The sequence below is a fragment of the Haematobia irritans genome, chromosome 3 (genome assembly GCF_050003625.1).
Source record: "Haematobia irritans isolate KBUSLIRL chromosome 3, ASM5000362v1, whole genome shotgun sequence".
Classification (NCBI taxonomy): Eukaryota; Metazoa; Arthropoda; class Insecta; order Diptera; family Muscidae; genus Haematobia; species Haematobia irritans.
The window spans coordinates 46,418,238-46,436,568 of NC_134399.1; the positions used below are offsets into that span (position 1 = coordinate 46,418,238).

The 18,331-nt window shown below is 34.9% G+C and overlaps 1 protein-coding gene across 1 annotated transcript in view; it reads right to left on the reverse strand.

The window, feature by feature from the left end:
• The window catches only part of Tre1 (Trapped in endoderm 1), a 348,474-nt gene that overhangs the window by 172,046 nt on the left and 158,097 nt on the right, over nt 1-18,331 (reverse strand). Inside the window, exon 2 of the mRNA XM_075299345.1 lies at nt 2,032-2,164. Within this exon, the coding sequence (XP_075155460.1) occupies nt 2,032-2,119 (88 nt within the window). The 5' untranslated portion in view covers nt 2,120-2,164. The remainder of the gene's footprint in view (nt 1-2,031; nt 2,165-18,331) is intronic.

Consider the following 18,331-nt stretch of genomic DNA (forward strand, 5'->3'; position numbering starts at 1 on the left):
AAGAAATAAATAAAAATCGGTGTGCAAGAAATTATTTTATTGTTTGGGATTCTAGAAACCGTAGTTTTTATCCAAGTTGCCTGAAATTTGAAATCTAGAAGTATTTTAGGACCATAAAGAGGTGTGTCGAAAACGGTGAGTATCGGTCCATGTTTTAGTATAGCCCCCATTAGACCGATCTCCCGATTTTACTCCTTGGGTTTCTAGAAACCATAGTTTATATTCGCTTAAATGCTTTCTCTATACCAAGCAAACCAAGCGCCTACCAAATCCAACTTTTAACTTCTAAAACCAAATTGATAATATTCTTTTATCGGCCAAGATCTTTGAATTTTTCAGTTTGAAATTTTTTTTTCAATAATTTTCCCAAGTGCACTCAAAAGCCAGATAGGACGGTAATTTTCCGGTCTGTTATGGGGTTTTTCTGGTTTGGGGATTGGAATAACTTTTTCCAAGAATTTGGAAAGTATTGGAATTTAAGGCAGACATTGAGAATATTAGTGAGATACAACGTAGCCCTTCTTGTTAATGCTTAAGCATCTCATTACTAACCTCATCTAATCCACACGACTTTTTATTCTTGAGATTAAATAGGATAGGGTAGTCTCAACATCAGTAACGGTAATTAGCTCGTCGTCTGGTGTTATAACATTTACGGCCATTTTCATGTATCTCCGTTAGACTTTAACTCCCAGTTAACAGAAAGTAAAAACGAAATATCTTCTCTCCGGTTAACTTTAACTGAAAAATTTTTAGCAGTTAAGTTCCAAACTGGCATATGGAATATATAGACAATATGACAGACATGTCCATAGTACGGTTTAAAAGTTCGTTAGCTAACGTAGCACAAACGGAGCTTCCTGAAAATGGGGGTTAATTCATTAAACTCATTCACACAGCTGTCAACAAGTTCCTCGTGCTAAGAATTTCCAAGATTTTCAGAAATCCTATGATTGTTACAAAAAGTCTTGGCAAATGTGTTTGCCTTGTTCACAGCAGTAACTAAAACATTTACTCCTGACAGTAGGCTAGCAATACATTCAGTAAACAACCAAAACTTTTGGTTAATTACTGAACGATGTATTGATTGTTCTCTGCACCGAAAATATCTCAAGTGACTTTAAACGATTGCTAATGTATTTTAAAATGAATACCGAATAGCTTGGTTATTTTTCTCGTTATTGTTTTAGGAGCAATCATATATTATCCTATGTATAACAGTTTAATTGTTGTTGATAATTTGCTGAGCCACCACAAAGTACTTTAGTTGAACAATTGCAGTATTGATATTTACCATATATTAAACGATAGACATTACTACAATGAAACCTCATCACCATTACAACGAAAATTTTAGTTTTAATGACTAATTTCATTTGTATAAATCAGGAATTCATCTTATTGACAAAGTTGTTTCTATCAGTGTTACCATAGGAATGTACTAGAGAACTTCTAATCAGATACTCTTGCAGGACTAGGGATAAAACAGGCAAAACTCAGTTTTCCATCTTTTTGTAATTTTCAAATTCTACTAATCGACTATTGAATTCTTTGAAAATTTGAAATGCAATTATCTATGACTTTTCAGTAAAGGCAAAAATTAAAATGTCGACTTTTCCATTGTTTTTTTTTTTTTTTTTTTTTTGATTCGGAGTATAAGGGACTAGCAAATACCTTACACAACAACGTGTTTATTGTGTAAGAATGTCATTAAAACTGCAAAAAAAAAAAACAAATGTAGATACTGGAGATACTGATGGCGCAGGCATTCAGATATTATACATGTTCTCCCAACAATCGATTTTTAGCATTCTGAAAACGTTATGGTAAAAAAAATGAAGGCTTGCAAGGGTAATCGAACTTAGCGAGTGTAAAGATTTAAAGACCTAGGGGAACTACAATAAGCGCCAGCTAATTGTATAAATTATATAATAGGTATTTTCATATAATGTGAACGAATTGACTAAGTGTGCCTGAACTACCAGGTTGCTGCAAGAACCTAATTTAAACATGCCATTGATAAATACTTACCACATACTCCAACTACTGTGAATATGCATGCGCATAATGCAGCGAATATAGTTGCAGAATGAGGATATAAAATATATCTACTATCCATTATTTAGCCGAGATATTACTGTCGTCCGAACTTGTTCAATCGGTTCTGTAAAAAGAATTTTTTGAATTATTAAACTATTTTAAAAGAGTTTGTTATAAACACTAATAATGCAAATAACATATTAAGAGCATATAGAAGAAAGGGAAAACTATATGATTGCAAAACTTAAGCACCGGATGTCTTTGCCAACGTAGTGTCACTTTGCCAACGTAGTGTCACTTTGCCAACGTAGTGTCAACAGTATCAAGAATAGTTGTGATAAATTTCTGAAATAATTACCGCAAACGAATAATACAAAAATGATGGCATAAAACATAGAACAGATTTTTGCTTTTGTTCGCGCATTTAGGTTAAAGTAGCAGCCCGATATATTTTCAGGCTCACTTAGACTATTGTGATACCACATTAACTAAAAGTACCTATTACATATTTTTTTCTGTTGAACCAACTATATTATTCCAAAACCATTAGCAGACTGCTTAAGTTATCATTTTCCAGATCCGCCCCTAAAATTCGCTTACGGCATAATAAGTGTTTAATTGATTAATTTTCCCCCACATTATGTCAGTAGCCATTGTATTTCATGGCTATAGTATTGCAAACTCGCCATATTTAATTTAATGCAATATATACAACGTATAAGCCGCATCAATACAATGAATAAGTTTCATTCATACAACTAATTTATTTTCTCTAATACAACGAAAAGGCCACGTTATTGCAACGTAATTACTCGTTAATAAAATGTATTTCATAAGTGGTTTCGTAAATATACTTACGTTGTTATAACGAAATGCTACGTTGGCTGACTTTTAATGAAGAATTTCGTTAATACAACTTAGGAATCCACCGTATTACCGAAACGTTTTCTATCAATGTAATTATTACTGCAGTAACTTGCAACAATTACTCCTACAGTAATTCCAAGAGTTGTGCTGAGCGCTTCTCAGTTCTCACTTATATCCTCTCAAATTCATATTGTAGGCGTCGCAATCCTCCGAAGATTTGGTAGACTTTGCTCTGTCAAAGAACTTCCTGCAAGTTTTCCTTATATTACTTAACCTTTAACAGTTCACGTGGTGGTAAAATGTACCCTCTCAACTGTAGACGATCTTTTTATGGTAAGAAACCTAAACAATATTCGAATAATCGATTAATACAATTTCAACAATTTGAACATTCTTAACCCTTTCTACCCTAATGTTGCCTGTGGGGAACTTTTTGTGTTTTGAGACTGTCATCGCTGTTTCTGTTCATAAAACTGTAACGGTATCGAAAGCTATAAGTGTTTTCTTCAGGTTGAATTAAAAAACATCTAATTTGGTTGTCAATTAGCAAATTTTTTTCATTAGTATGCACGTGCCTCAAGAAAAAAATATTTGCAAATTTAGAAAACGGGTTTTATACATGTGAGAAATTCACCAATGTGGTATATCAATGGAATGAATAGTCTAATTGAGCCTGATACATCGGGCTGCCACCTAACCTAACCTAACATACAAATACATCTGACTTTTTTCAAAAATTACAACAAAAATGTTCAAAGTTTTTATTAAATCTGTTGTAGTACATATCAAATAAAATATTTGTGGTCAAGTCAAATCTTAGAATTGCAAACAAACAACAGGTGAGAAATTTGTAAAGTTTTAAAGTTTCCAGTGGACAAATTTGGACAATTAAGGTAGTAAATTTACATACATTTAGACATGAGACCTAAAGAAAAGGGTACGACAAACAATGATAGGGCTGTTTTCTTTTAACACTGGATACCCTAAGCCGTGAAGGACTAAAAGAAAACAGAGTACTCGTTTATCCAGGACATCTCCAAAAATATGCAACACTGTCATCAGCTGTTTAAAAACTATCGCAGAAAAGAAGTGAAAACTTGCATTTTCAATGTATGAAATGTTGCAATTAGTAATAAATATTTACTGCTGCGATTATTTATGACGCTGTACCACTTTGAATTTCATGTTTTTCGATAAATTAGTCACAATAAATTGCTATTGTGGATCGATGAAGTGTCACTTTATCAAAATACAATCTGGCAACATCGGCGCGACTTGCACTGATGAGCTGTTCAGGATAGAAGACCAGTGCAATTATGTTCTAGATAGCCCATACAAATGTTGCATCCAGTGAAAAGAAAACAGCCCTGATATTGAACTTCGATTGGGATGTTCCATTTACGAAGAATGCGGCGTTGATGTCGAAGACATATCTGCAGTGCTGGGGAGGAATTTGGAAGGAATCGTAAAACGGAGAGAAGCCATAGATATCGGTCTTCTTGACATTATACTGATCGATTAGTTTGAGCACGTGTGTTTTGGTGTTTTGTTATACTTTGGTTTTATTATTATATTGCCAATTAAAATGACTGGGGTCCAAAACAAAACATTTTTGTGAATCACACGTGAAATAGTTTGTTTTGTAATGATTGGCAACCCTTGTTCAGCATTGAAAAGTGTTTTTATTTTGCCCACGCGTAAATATTCAAAGAAATATATATTTTCTTTAGTGATTGGTTGAGTGATACACATTTATATTTGTGCATTTCAATAGTGTGAATCATTATCTATTCGAGATAAATCGAGTTATTTGTGCTCGTGCGCGATTTTCACTCTTTTTATTGATTCTTTCTTCAGCCTCCCAGTGAGTTATACTTTGTTTACATTGCATTGTTTTTGCCTTGCTTGCTTTTATATTTATCTGATTTGTTAACTATCACATATTATATATATCATTTGAAGCATATTTTTAGGATCTAAGAAAATATTATTTCGAATTTACTACGATTTTCGAAGTTTCCTTAGCCGCTTGTTAAAATGAAATGTAGTTTTGTTAATTTTAAGATATCAAATGTAAATGAACGTTTTATATCTTGTTGGTTATGTCAAGGTACATCTCATTATAAGTGTGCTGGATTTAATGGATTATGATAAGATTACTGATGTCTCTAGTGGACTACGTTGGTCATGTATTAACTGTAGCAAGATTGATGTTGATTTTTATAGATTGTATAGAGAATCTAAAAAGAGATCTCTCAGATTTCTCATGATTTATCATCTATTCTTACGAGATTTAGGAATTTCGAGAAGATGTTTTCTGATTTGAAATGGTCTGATCATCTCATGTCATCTCCTCAATAAAAGAGGAAGAAGCCTTCATCATTTTCTGCTCCATCGGACATAATATTTATGTCGCTTGAGTCGCGTTACTTGCTTGGCTCTTTTATTTCTCCTACACCTCTTGTACAGGTTACACCTTCACCATAATTGGCTAGTCCTCGTGACACGATTGATGTGCCCTCGCCGAAGATTCCGTCTATTAACGAGGGTGCGTCTGGCCCGACTCTAGATCCTCAGGTACAGACTTCTTCAATTCTCACTCTTCTACTTCTGGAGCTGGTCCGATTTATATTCCCCCTCCGCGAGTGCCGGATAGCATTTGTGCTTCTTTGGATAATTTGAATATGAGTGGTCCCAGAAATCAACTTCACAATTTGGTTGTTGTTGCCCCGCGTAGATCTGTCTTTATTTCAAGACTTTCGCCTGTTACAACTCAGTCTTATATTGTTTCTTACATTCGTTCCAAAGGTGTTAAATTTAATGAGAATGATTGTAATGTGTTTAAATTTAATTTCAATTCTTCTAGGGATATCGCATCATGTAGAATTACAATTCCACAGTTCTTATTTTATACTGTTCTTGCTCGTGTGTTGAGGCCTTCTGGTGTTTTGGTAAAAGGGTTCATCTCTAGAGACAGACCTAGACGTTTCGATTCTGTAGACATTAAATCTAATATTGAACTTCAGTCAATTCCAAAAAACTGATTATTAAGACATCCATTCTTTATCAGAATATTCGTGGCAATAACTCGAAATTAAAGGACATTTATGTTAGTTTTACGTTTTCATATTATATTCTGGCTTTCACTGAGACATGGCTTAAACCACATTTCCTTAACTCTGAGATACTGTGCAATGAGTATAATATTTATAGAAAGGACCGATTATCTTGTAGGGGTGGAGGTGTTTTATTTGCAGTTCATAACTCATTCCCTTCTTCTGTTGTTGATATTCCAGGTGATGATGAGGATGAATTTGTTTGTGTTAAGGTTCTTATACGTAACCAGTGTTGCCAGTATTTTTCTGGCTCTTGTCCCCATGATGTTTTCGTCCCCAAAAATCCCCAATTTAAATTTAAATTTCTCACAAAAATCCCCAATACATTTTTGGAAAGTTTTTTTTTTGCAAAAAAAAAAAAAGAAAAAGAAAAGACTGCTGTAGAAAATCAGTAATACTTTAAAAATTAAAATTTTGTCAAATCCAGATCAAGATCAAGATTTCGAATTACAACACCAATAGACTGATGATCGTCTTTCAAATGCTGGAGACATGAAAATGGGAGTTCGGTCACCTTGTATTTATGAACGAAAATTTACTTCTAAAATAGTAGTAAAATTGGGTGGTAGCACGTTGCCAAAGTTTCTACCAGAAATGGTAGATTTTTTATTGTTTGGTAGATTGGTAGAATTTTTGATGTTTTGGTAGATTTTGCAAATCTACCAAAACATACAAATAAACTTCTGACAAAATTTTAAATTTTGAGAAATTTTTCTACATAGAACTCAATCTTGACAAAATTTTCTCTAGAAATACAATTTTGACAAAATTTTCTATAGAAATAAAATTTGGGCAAAATTTTCTATAGAAATAAGATTTTGGCAAAATGTTCTATAGAAAAAAGATTTTGGCAAAATCTTCTCCAGAAATTTTCTATAGAAATAAAATTTAGAAAAAATTTTCTACAGAAATAAAATTTTGAGAAAATTTTTTATACAAATAAAATTTTGTTAAAACAGATTAAACCGCTTTCTCGAAAAAATCCCCAAGTCCCCAACTCAAAAATTTCGTCGCCATTCACGAAAAAATATCCCCAATTTGGGGAAACATCCCCAATACTGGCAACACTGGTAATCGTACCTTCTTTCTTGGTTGTTTGTATATTCAGCCTGATTCTAGTCAGAATGTGTATTTGGCGTGTACGATGTGTTCGGCGTCTACGATGTGTTAATGACATTTCCTCTCCCGACGATATTCTGATTGTTCTTGGCAATTAAGTCTTCCTAAGATCTCTTGGATTCCTTGTGTTGACTCTAACTTTCCTCTTCCCCAGACATTTGAACGGTTCAACTCTTTCCTTGAAATTTTATCCGATCTTGCTTTGTCTCAAATTAATAAAAAGTGTTATACTTCTGTTAGAATGCTTGACTTGGTACACAGAAAAAAAGTGTCTTGTAAATTTAAGGACCATTTTAACTTTCACATAGTTCAACAAATTTACTGTAATATTGTTCATTTTTCGTAACCACAACGAAAATTAACTTAGCTAAAGGAAAACTTATAAAAATTCAGTAAATGTTTTTTAGTTCACTAACTACGAAATGAGAAGGATTTTTCCTTAAATAAATTTCCAACACAGTAGTTAATGCATCGTTGATTCTATTATAAAAATACATGGGCAATATAAAAATCTTACTACGAAATGTGGACAATTTACTAAGAAAAAAATTTGTATGGAAAAACATTTTTGTAGTAAAAATTAACTTAACGACATTACCGATTCGTACGATGGCTACCTACCGATTATTTCCCTTTTTATTACATGTTGGAGTATTTTTACTCACATTGAAAATTTTAGATAAAGTAGAATAAAAAGTAGTTAATATAATCCTTGACGGGTGTATATAATTTTTTATAGATTCCTCATAGATTTGGTACATATTTTACCTTAACTTATAGATAGAATTCCAAATAATCAATAAACGTGCTACTGGAAAATGTGAGTGCATCATGTGAGGGTGATTTTAGAGACATTTTGTGTATATCTCGTATGATTGTTTGTGTTTTTTATTGCGTCATTTATGCTGTTGTTGGTTGTTTTGATTCTAGAGACAATGGAATGTTTCTTGTGTGTTGTTGGTATCTTTGGTGGTGCGAGTTGTTTTCTTGCAATAGCGAGATCAGAAAGGGATCGTGTGTGTGTGTGGAGTTGTTTTTCTTTACGGCAGGTATGTATCCTTTGTGACTATTTGTGTCTTCGAGTTTTATTGCAGCATTCAGTTCTGTTGATGCATTTATGAAGTGCACACGTGGATTTAATTTTGCAAAATTGTACGTGCGGTATTGGTGTTTATTAATGAAAATACATTTATTCGAAACATTTTAGAAACTGAGAAGTGAATGATGTGATGTTAGAGTAATCAAACACGCTTTTTATTGATTAAAAAACAAATAACAGATTAAGGAACTGTATATTTCTGTTAATAGTTTAAAATTAGTGCGGATTTTTAATTGATTTACATAAAAAATATACAACATGAGTGGTAATGGGATGATCTATATTTATTATACATCTGGATCACAAGTTGGAGATGCAACCATTTTTTTAATCTATAGTTTTTATGTTACAGCAATTCCTACAGGTGAGTACTAAGTTCGAGTTTAGCCGCTAAAATTAAAAATAAATCACTATGAAAAGTATAAAATTATACGTCTTCGATACAAATTTAAATATAACTTGATGGAGAATAGGCCAAACCAAGTTTTTTTATAAAGATTTTTTTTATAATGGATTATTAAAGAGAAATTGCGATTTTAGCCTCTAAACTCGAACTTAATATCCACCTTAAACACTAAATGCTATACTGACAAGTGGAAAATATGTCTAATTTTATAATATTTTTTATTTCAAATATATTCAGAGAATAATTTCAAAAACGTCCCATTAGTCCAAGGATATGATTCCAATAATGTACCTACTGGATGAATTTTTCAATGTGGTAAGTTTTTCTATAAACGGTATTTTGTCCGTTTTTAATAAAACCAAACTTTCAATTTATTACAAATAATTATTTTCACTTGCAGGTAGACAGGTCTTGTAATGGTAATTTTTTGAATATTCTTACTGTTTAATGCTAATTAAGCTGATATCCTTATTGGCTCTAGGAAATACTCTTGAAAACCGTAAGTTAAAAATCAATATGAACGATAGAATTTGATAATATTTTTCTTATATTTTGTATAACAGATGCTTATAAGACAAATCCGCCCAACAAAAGTTAGCCAAAATCGATGAAATTGGACAATTCAATTGAATATAGCAACTTATGCCACATATATCTTTCATATGGATAGAAAACATGGAAATTGAAATTAATTAGTTTAGTCCTAATAACATAGAATATTACTCTTTTGAAGAAGCAATTACTAACTACCGACAAGTAACTGCATCCAACGTACTAATAAAAATATTTCCTTTATTGTATATCATAACCCATAATTTTGTGTAATATAATATCAATTTTTTGAAATAAAATACTGGTGATTATAGAAAATTTACTTGTTTTGTACGAAAATTTTCTTAGTTGTATACAGGCTTGTTGTACCTTTGATTCCTCAATTTCTCTACTTTTTTGAAAATTATACCGACAAACAGTTTATTTCAAACCAATTTCTTAATACAGGTTTCCCACAAAATTGTTCATTTTTCCGTATAGCAGGAATATTTTGAATGAGTTTAACTATATTCTTCCCACAGCATAGTAATAATGAACTAAAATACGATGCAACACATGAACTAATTTATAAGAAAATTATGAACATATATAGATGAAAAAAATCTTTGGCGCCAAATCATGGTCATTCTTACTATGGGTTAGTTCATTTTTCATAAAAAATAGTAAACTTTTTTTTCGGTGTATTTTGAACGTCTCTGACATCTATGTCCTAGAGTGAAACCCTTCGCAAATCCTGAAGACACTTACCATCCTACTCTTTGTATTTCTTTTGATTCCTATAGTCGGGATATTACGTCTCCTAATTCTACTCGTAAGATACAATTGGATCTTAGAAAATCTGAAATAATAGGACTTAAAGGTGCTCTTAGCCGTGTGGATTGGTTATTTGATTGCTATAATATAGTCTCTCAAGTTTCTGGTTTTTATGATATTTTTGACGATGTGATGAGGACTTTCGTTCCCTTATCTAATAGACAGTCGGATCTTGTACCCCCTTGGTTTACGAAGGAACTTCATCGTGTTCGTAACATAGGAAATAGGATGTACAAGAAATTTCTTATAAGTGGCAAGTCTATTGATTTTCTTAACTACTCAGTTGCTAGATCCAATTTCGTCAGTCTCAACAAGAATTGCTATGAAAATTATTTGAGTAAAATGCGTTGAACTTCAAACTTAAGAGTTTTTATAATTTCGTTAATTCGAAAAGAAGGACACGAGCATTTTCTAGTTTCATGAGATATAGGGACACAGATTCTAATGATGAGAGAGTGATTGCTGATAGGTTCGCCAATTATTTTAAGGAGTCCTATGTTGATATTTCGATTGTTGGATCGCAGTATCCATGTTTCATTCCTTCTATTACTATATTTTCCCATGTTAAGTTGACGGAAACTGAAGTTCTTAACGAATTAAGATCCATGCCTGTAAATTATTGCCCTGAGCCTGATGGTATATCTTCTTTCATCCTGAAAGAATGTGCAGATCTCGTATATATTCCTCTGCCGCGTCTGTTTAACTTATCTTTGAGGGATGGTAGCTTCCCAGACATATGGAAAATTTGTTATGTCACTCCCTTGTTCAAGAAAGGTAGCAGGACTGACATTGGGAATTACAGATGTATTGGTAAGTTAAGTGTTATACCTAAACTGTTTGAGCTTTTGGAAACTAGGAGAATTTCGTGCTGCCTTTCTAATATTATATTAGGATGACAACATGGTTTTATGAGAGGTAAGTCTACTGTGACTAATTTGCTTGAATTTGTTGGACATGTGTTCGATCATTCTCTCAAAGACGTCAACAGGATGTGCTCTATACGGATTTCAGCAAGACATTCGACGTAGTGAATCATAGGCTGCTATTGTACAAATTAGATATTTTGGGATTTCCACCTATTCTTTTCCACTGGATCGATTCATACTTGCATGGTAGAACTCAGAGAGTTGCATTTAAAGATAATTTATCTACGCTTATACCTGTGACATCTGGTGTTCCCCAGGACCGGTTCTTTTTAATCTATATTTGAACGATCTTCCATCGGTTATCGTATCATCGAGGATATTGATGTTCGCCGATGATGTTAAAGGGTGATACGGTCAAAATTTGCTCAAGGGAAAACGCGTGTAAATCGGTGAAATCGTTTATATAAAAAATCAAATTAAATTTCTTTTTCAAGTTCAATTAGTATAAAATTCAGGAAAAATATTCAGTTAGGCTTTCGCTTTTCCAAATCCGAATTGCCAGGCCTCACGCTTGACACCTGCCATCAGATTTTGTACAGCCACCTTGTGCACCTTCTTCGCCGCAGAAACCCAGTTTGCCTTGAACTACTGCTCGTCCTTAGCAGTTTTTTGGCCTTCTTTAGGTTCCGCTTGACAATAGCCCAGTATTTCTCAATTGGGCGGAGCTCTGGCGTGTTGGGAGGGTTCTTGTCCTTGGGAACCACCTGCACGTTGTTGGCGGCGTACCACTCCATGGCCTTTTTACCGTAATGGCAAGATGCCAAATCCGGCCAAAACAATATGGAACAACCGTGTTTCTTCAGGAAAGGCAGCAGACGTTTATTCAAACACTCTTTCACGTAAATTTCTTGGCTGACAGTCCCGGAAGCTATGAAAATGCTGCTTTTCAAGCCACAGTCAAACTTCGTCAGCATCGTCGTGTACAGCCTCCGGGATCGCGCTTTGGCCGTCGTATTTTGTTTATCATCGCGATTTGGAGTCACTACCTTCTTGTAAGTCGATAGTCCGGCTCGTTTTTTGGCTCGATGCACTGTTGTAGACGATACACCCAGCTTATTTGCGGCATCTCGAAGAGAGAGGTTAGGGTTTCGCTTGAAACTACCGGCAACTCTCTTTGTCGTCTCAGCGACTTCCGGTTTTCGATTTCCCCCCGATCCAGACTTCCGGCTGTCGACAAATGTTCCCCAAACACTTTAATTACATTTGTTACGGTTGATTTGGCAACTTTTAGCGATTTTGCCAGCTTTGCGTGCGAGTAGCTCGGATTTTCGCGATGCGCGAGCAAAATTTTGACACGCTGCTCTTCTTGCTTGGACGGCATTTTGACAACTGAAGAGTGAATTCCAACATCAAAACAGGAGCAACATTCTACACACACACACCTTCGAAATGAGGGGTGTTCAGGTTTTTTAAATGGAAACCGTATCACCCTTCAAGCTGTTTCTTTCATTTGATAATGTACTTCGATTCAATGATTTAGGTATTTTGTTTGATTCCAGGTTTGACTTTGGTCCTCATATTGAAGGATGTGTTAATAAAGCAACTGGTGTTTTGGGTTTCATTACGAGATGGTGTTGTAATTTAGTACTCTTCAATTCAAATACTTTGTTACTTTGTCAATTTTTTTAGTCATAGCTATCTTTGCATTTTTGGTTGAAAAATGTTTTTCTGTATTTGAAATTTTCAATTTTTTTTATTCTCTTGTTTTTGTATTACCAATAAACGTTCATATATTTAATTTGTACACCACGTCAATTTTATTTGGGAACTTTTGGAGTCACGCATTTTTCTGCTGCGTGGAATACTAAATAAAGAAAACAAGTATAAAGGGTCGTAAGTTCGGCCAGGCCGAATCTTATGTACCCTCCACCATGGATTGCGTAGAAACTCCTACGAAAGACTGTCATCCACAATCAAAATACTTGGGTTGTGGTATCTTAAAACTTCTTAACATCGTTTTCTAAATTGTGAGTTTAGACACAATTATATTAGACAAAAAAGTTATGTATAGTTAAGTCTACAAATAATTACGAATTGATATGGACTTTTTGCACGGTACGTAGAGAGCCAGAATTGAAATATGGGGGTCGCTTATATGGGGGCTATACAATTATGAACTTGATATGGACCAATTTTTGTGTGATTGGAAATCGATTTATCTGAGGGATATATATAACTATAGACCGATATGCAACTAGTTAGGCATGGTTGTTAACGACCATATTTATACTAGCACAATGTACCAAATTTCAACTCACTCGGATCAAATTTGCTCCTCCAAGAGGCTCCAAAACCAAATCTCGGGATCGGTTTATATGGGGCTATATATGATTATGGACTGATATGGACCCCTTTTGGCATGGTTGTTAAATATCATATACGATCACCACGTACCAAATTTCAAGCAGATCGGATGAATTTTGCTTCTCCAAAAGGCACCGGAGGTCAAATCTGGGGATCGGTTTATATGGGAGCTATATATAATTATGGGCTGATAGGAACCAATTCCTGCATGGTTGTTGGATACCATATACTAACATCACGTACCAAATTTCAACCGAATGGGAAGAATTTTGCTCTTCCAAGGGGCTCTGGAGGTCAAATCTGGGGATCGGTTTAAATGGGGCCTATATATAATTATGGACCGATTTCGACCAATTTTTGCATGGGAGTTTGAGGCCATATATAACACCATGTACAAAATTTCAACTGAATCAGATGAATTTTGGTCTTCCAAGAGGCTCCGGAGGTCAAATCTGGTGATCGGTTTATATGGGGGCTATATATAATTATGGACCGATGTGGACCAATTATGGCATGGTTGTTAGAGACCATATACTAACACCATGTACCAAATTTCAGCCGGATCGGATGAAATTTGCTTCTCTTAGAGGCCTCGCAAGCCAAATCGGGGGATCGGTTTATATGGGGGCTATATATAATTATGGACCGATGTGGACCAGTTTTTGCATGGTTGTTAGAGACCATATACTAAAACCATGTACCAAATTTCGGCCGTACCGGTTGAAATTTGCTTCTCTTAGAGGCCTCGCAAGCCAAATCGGGGATCGGTTTATATGGGGGCTATATATAATTATGGACCGATGTGGACCAATTTTTGCATGGTTGTTAGAGACCATATACTAAAACCATGTACCAAATTTCAGCCGGATCGGATAAAATTTGCTTCTCTTAGAGGTCTCGTAACCCAAATTTGGGGGTCCGTTTATATGGGGGCTATACGTAAAAGTGGACCGATATGGCCCATTTGCAATACCATCCGACCTACATCAATAACAACTACTTGTGCCAAGTTTCAAGTCGATAGCTTGTTTCGTTCGGAAGTTAGCGTGATTTCAACAGACGGACGGACGGACGGACGGACGGACATGCTCAGATCGACTCAGAATTTCACCACGACCCAGAATATATATACTTTATGGGGTCTTAGAGCAATATTTCGATGTGTTACAAACGGAATGACAAAGTTAATATACCCCCGTCCTATGGTGAAGGGTATAAAAATTCTACAAAGGTTTTGGGCCCAGATTTCTCCAGTTCTTAAATATTGCTTTGGAGTGTCTGAAGATTGGAAATCTGTGAAACAGAATCAAAATGGCTAATTCTATGGCTGGTATAGAAAAACTTAATGGTGAAAATTATGGAACGTGGTGTATCCAGGAAAAAGCTTATTGATAACGCTGGATTTATGGAATACAATTGAAACCGAATGTCCCGTGGATGTTGCTGAAAGGGCAATTTGGACAAACAATGATAAAAAGGCATTAGCGACGATAACTCTTTCAGTAAAGGCGAGCGAATTAATTCACATCAAGAATTGTGCAACTGCCAAAGAAGCGTGAGATACTCTTAATTCGTTATACAAAGCAGACACAGCATCTAGAAAGGTAAAGCTATTCAAAAAATTGGTTCAGTTCAAGTTCAGGCATGGTGAGAAATTTTCAGTGCAAATAAATGAGTTTTGTTCCACTATTGATGAGCTTAGGGAGATTGGCATTACATTGAATGATGATCTATTGACCATTCTGCTGCTCTGCAGTCTTCCAGATGAAATGGAAGGTTTTGTAATTGCTGTTGAAAGCAGAGACAAGCTGCCTACATACGATAATTTAATTTCCAAAATTGGAAGAAGAAACCCGTCAAGACGACAAATTACATATTACATAATGGAGAGACCGTTTTCGCCGCAAACTTCAAGAAAGGTAAATCCAATCATTACAAGGATTCAAACCATGGGAATAATAAAAAAAATAGGATGGCAGTCAAGAAATAATTCCAATGAGAAAAAATCATCTTTAGCAAATATGAAATGTTTCCGGTGTGGTAAACTGGGACACATAAGATCTCAGTGTAAGAATGGAGACGTTGAAAAGAAAAATAATGACTTTGCGTGCTCATTATTTGGTAATCGGTCAAATATTGCTACATCGTGGATTCTGGATAGTGGGGCAATATCGCATATGTGTCGTAATAAAGAGTTTTTCTTACCATTGACAGAATCAAGATAGCAAATCATATTGGCATCAGGGGAGAACATATTTGCTGAAGGTATTGGAGATATAAAATTGCAGACTTTTACAACAACATTAACATTGCGAAATATATGGTATGTACCAAAACTTCATTCCAATTTCTTATCAATTACAAAGATTATCAATGCTGGTCATTCCGTGAATTTTAACGGAAATGGAGCTGAAATGAAAAGTGCGGATGGTTTTACAATTTTGAAGGCAAAATTGATGGACGACATGTTTATTGCTGAATTAAAGATGGATGTGGTCCAGACTGTAAATGTGGCTAATAATAAAGCAATAGCTCAAAATGACATAAGAGATTCGGTCACATAAATGTGAATGACATGCCAAATTAGCGTCAAAGAACATGGTTTCTGGATTAGACTTGAAGGTTCCAGATAATATATATTGTTTAACATGTGGAATTTGCAAAATTTCTGCAAAACCCTGTAAAGCTAAAGGCAGTATACAAACCAACGATATACTCGAATTGTTGCATATGGACATTTGCGGGCCTATGGATGTTCGTTCGATTGGTGGGTCTTTTTACTTCATGACCATCATAGATGATTTTTCTCGCTTTACATCAGTATATTTCCTAAGAAAGAAATCTGAAGCTTTTGAAGTCTTCGATAATTTTACTGCGACCGCGGAGAAGCAGACAGGCCGCAAGATAAAGGTTGTTCGGAGCGACAACGGCAAAGAATTTGTTAATGTGAATTTTCAAGATTTTTTTGTCAAAGAAAGGTATAGTTCACCAGACAACTGTTTGTTATACTCCTCAACAAAATGGAGTAGCCGAAAGGGCGAATAGAACGCTAGTGGAGATGTCTAGGTGTATGTTGGAATCGTCTGGTTTACAACAAAATTTCTGGGGTGAGGCAATAAATACAGCCGTTTATATAAGAAATAGAGCTCCGACCAAAGCTTTAGGTTAGTGTACACCGTATGAGAAATGGAATGGAAGAAAACCGTCTGTGTCCCATTTCAAAACATTTGGCTGCGATGCTATTGTGTTACGCAAGGGTCCCAAATCTAAGGGAAGAAAAATTATGCCGAAAGGAATAAAAATGAAGTTTGTTGGTTATTCTACTACAACAATATCGATTGTGGGATACCGAATTAAAAAAACATTCAAATAGCTAAGAATGTATTGTTTTATGAAGAGTTCTTTGAAAATATATCTGATGAGTCAGATAAATCTGAATTATTTTGTACAGAAATTTTGAAGAGGTCAAATTGTGAAGAAAATCAAGAGAGTAATAACGCTCAAGTAGTAGCATTTCCACCTGATTTACCTTCTTCTAATGATGTTTCACTGGAAGAAAATGTAGATTCTACAGCCCATATGGAATGGTTCCGATGGTTCCGAATTGGATGAATCGGTCGTGTTTAATAATAAGAGGAAACGTAAATATAAAATACAAAACTCCGATCGAGTTCTGAGACCAAGATGTCGAAATGTTGAACTCAATAATAGAGAATCCCCAAACTATTGCAGAAGCTCTGAATTCCGAGAATTCCAGCAAATGGAATGAGGCAATGGTAAAGGAATACGAATCTTTGATCAAAAACAAAACTTGGACTCTCGTGGATCGGCCTAAAGGAAAGAATGTGATTGGGTGCAAATGGGTATTTGCCTTGAAACGCAATCCAGATGGTTCTGTTGAAAAGTACAAGGCCAGGCTTGTGGCGCATGGGTGCTCTCAGAAGTATAACGTGGATTATAAAGAAACTTTTGCTCCCGTTGTTAGACATTCTGTGATAAGATTATTCTTATCTGAACACAGATTGTTGGTTAATCACATCGATATAGAAGCGGCATATTTAAATGGAGATTTGCATGAAGCAGTATACGTGCTGCAGTTTGATAATAATACAAGCCAGGTATGTAAATTAAAAAAAAAATCCTTATATGGCTTGAAACAAGCAGGTCGAGAGTGGAATAAAAAGGTCAATGATATTTTGGTGAAGATAAATTTCAAAAGATGCAAATCAGATACATGCGTGTATGTAAAAAGAGGAGAAAGTAAGGTTAGCTTAATCGCGTTGTATGTCGACGATATGTTAATAGCATGTTCATCCGAGAGGGAAATTAATGAAATCGTGACGAATTTGAACAAGTACGTCGATGTTATTGATCGTGGTCCTGTGAAATTTTATTTAGGCATGGAAGTTGGACGCGATGGTCTTCAAGGTGATATAACAATTCACCAGAATAAATACTGCAACGAGATACTGAAACGTTGGGGAATGGAAGAGTGTAATCCAGCGAGTACTCCATGGCCTAGTGGTGCAGTTTGGGTAAAATGTGATAATAAATGCGAAGATTTAGACTCCCATACATACAAAAGTCTAACCGGTGCCTTAATGTATTTGGCAATAATTTCAAGACCTGATATTATGCATGTTGTTTCAAGACTATGTCAGTTTAATTCTCATCCACACAAGGAGCATTTCCAAGTAGAAAAACATGTCCTAAGATATTTGAAAAATATCCAGATGGAAGAATAACATTTAAAGGAAATTCTGGATATCTAAATTGCTTTGCAGACGGGGATCTGACTTGAATGATCGAAGATTCTACTCAGGTTTTGTTTTGTTTATGGGAAATGATCCCGTCGCTTGGGAATCACGTAAGCAATCAGTGGTCGCCTTAAACACGATGGAAGCTGAATATATTGCCCTTTGTCAAGCCACAAAAGAAGTTTGTTTCCATCGAGAGTTACTTAATGAGCTTGGTTTCCTCATCTATTTGGAAGATCCAACTACAATTCTTTGTGATAATCAGGGCGCTCAATTTTTAGTCAAGAATCCAACTGTTCAGAAGAGAAGCAAGCATATAGACATTCGATATC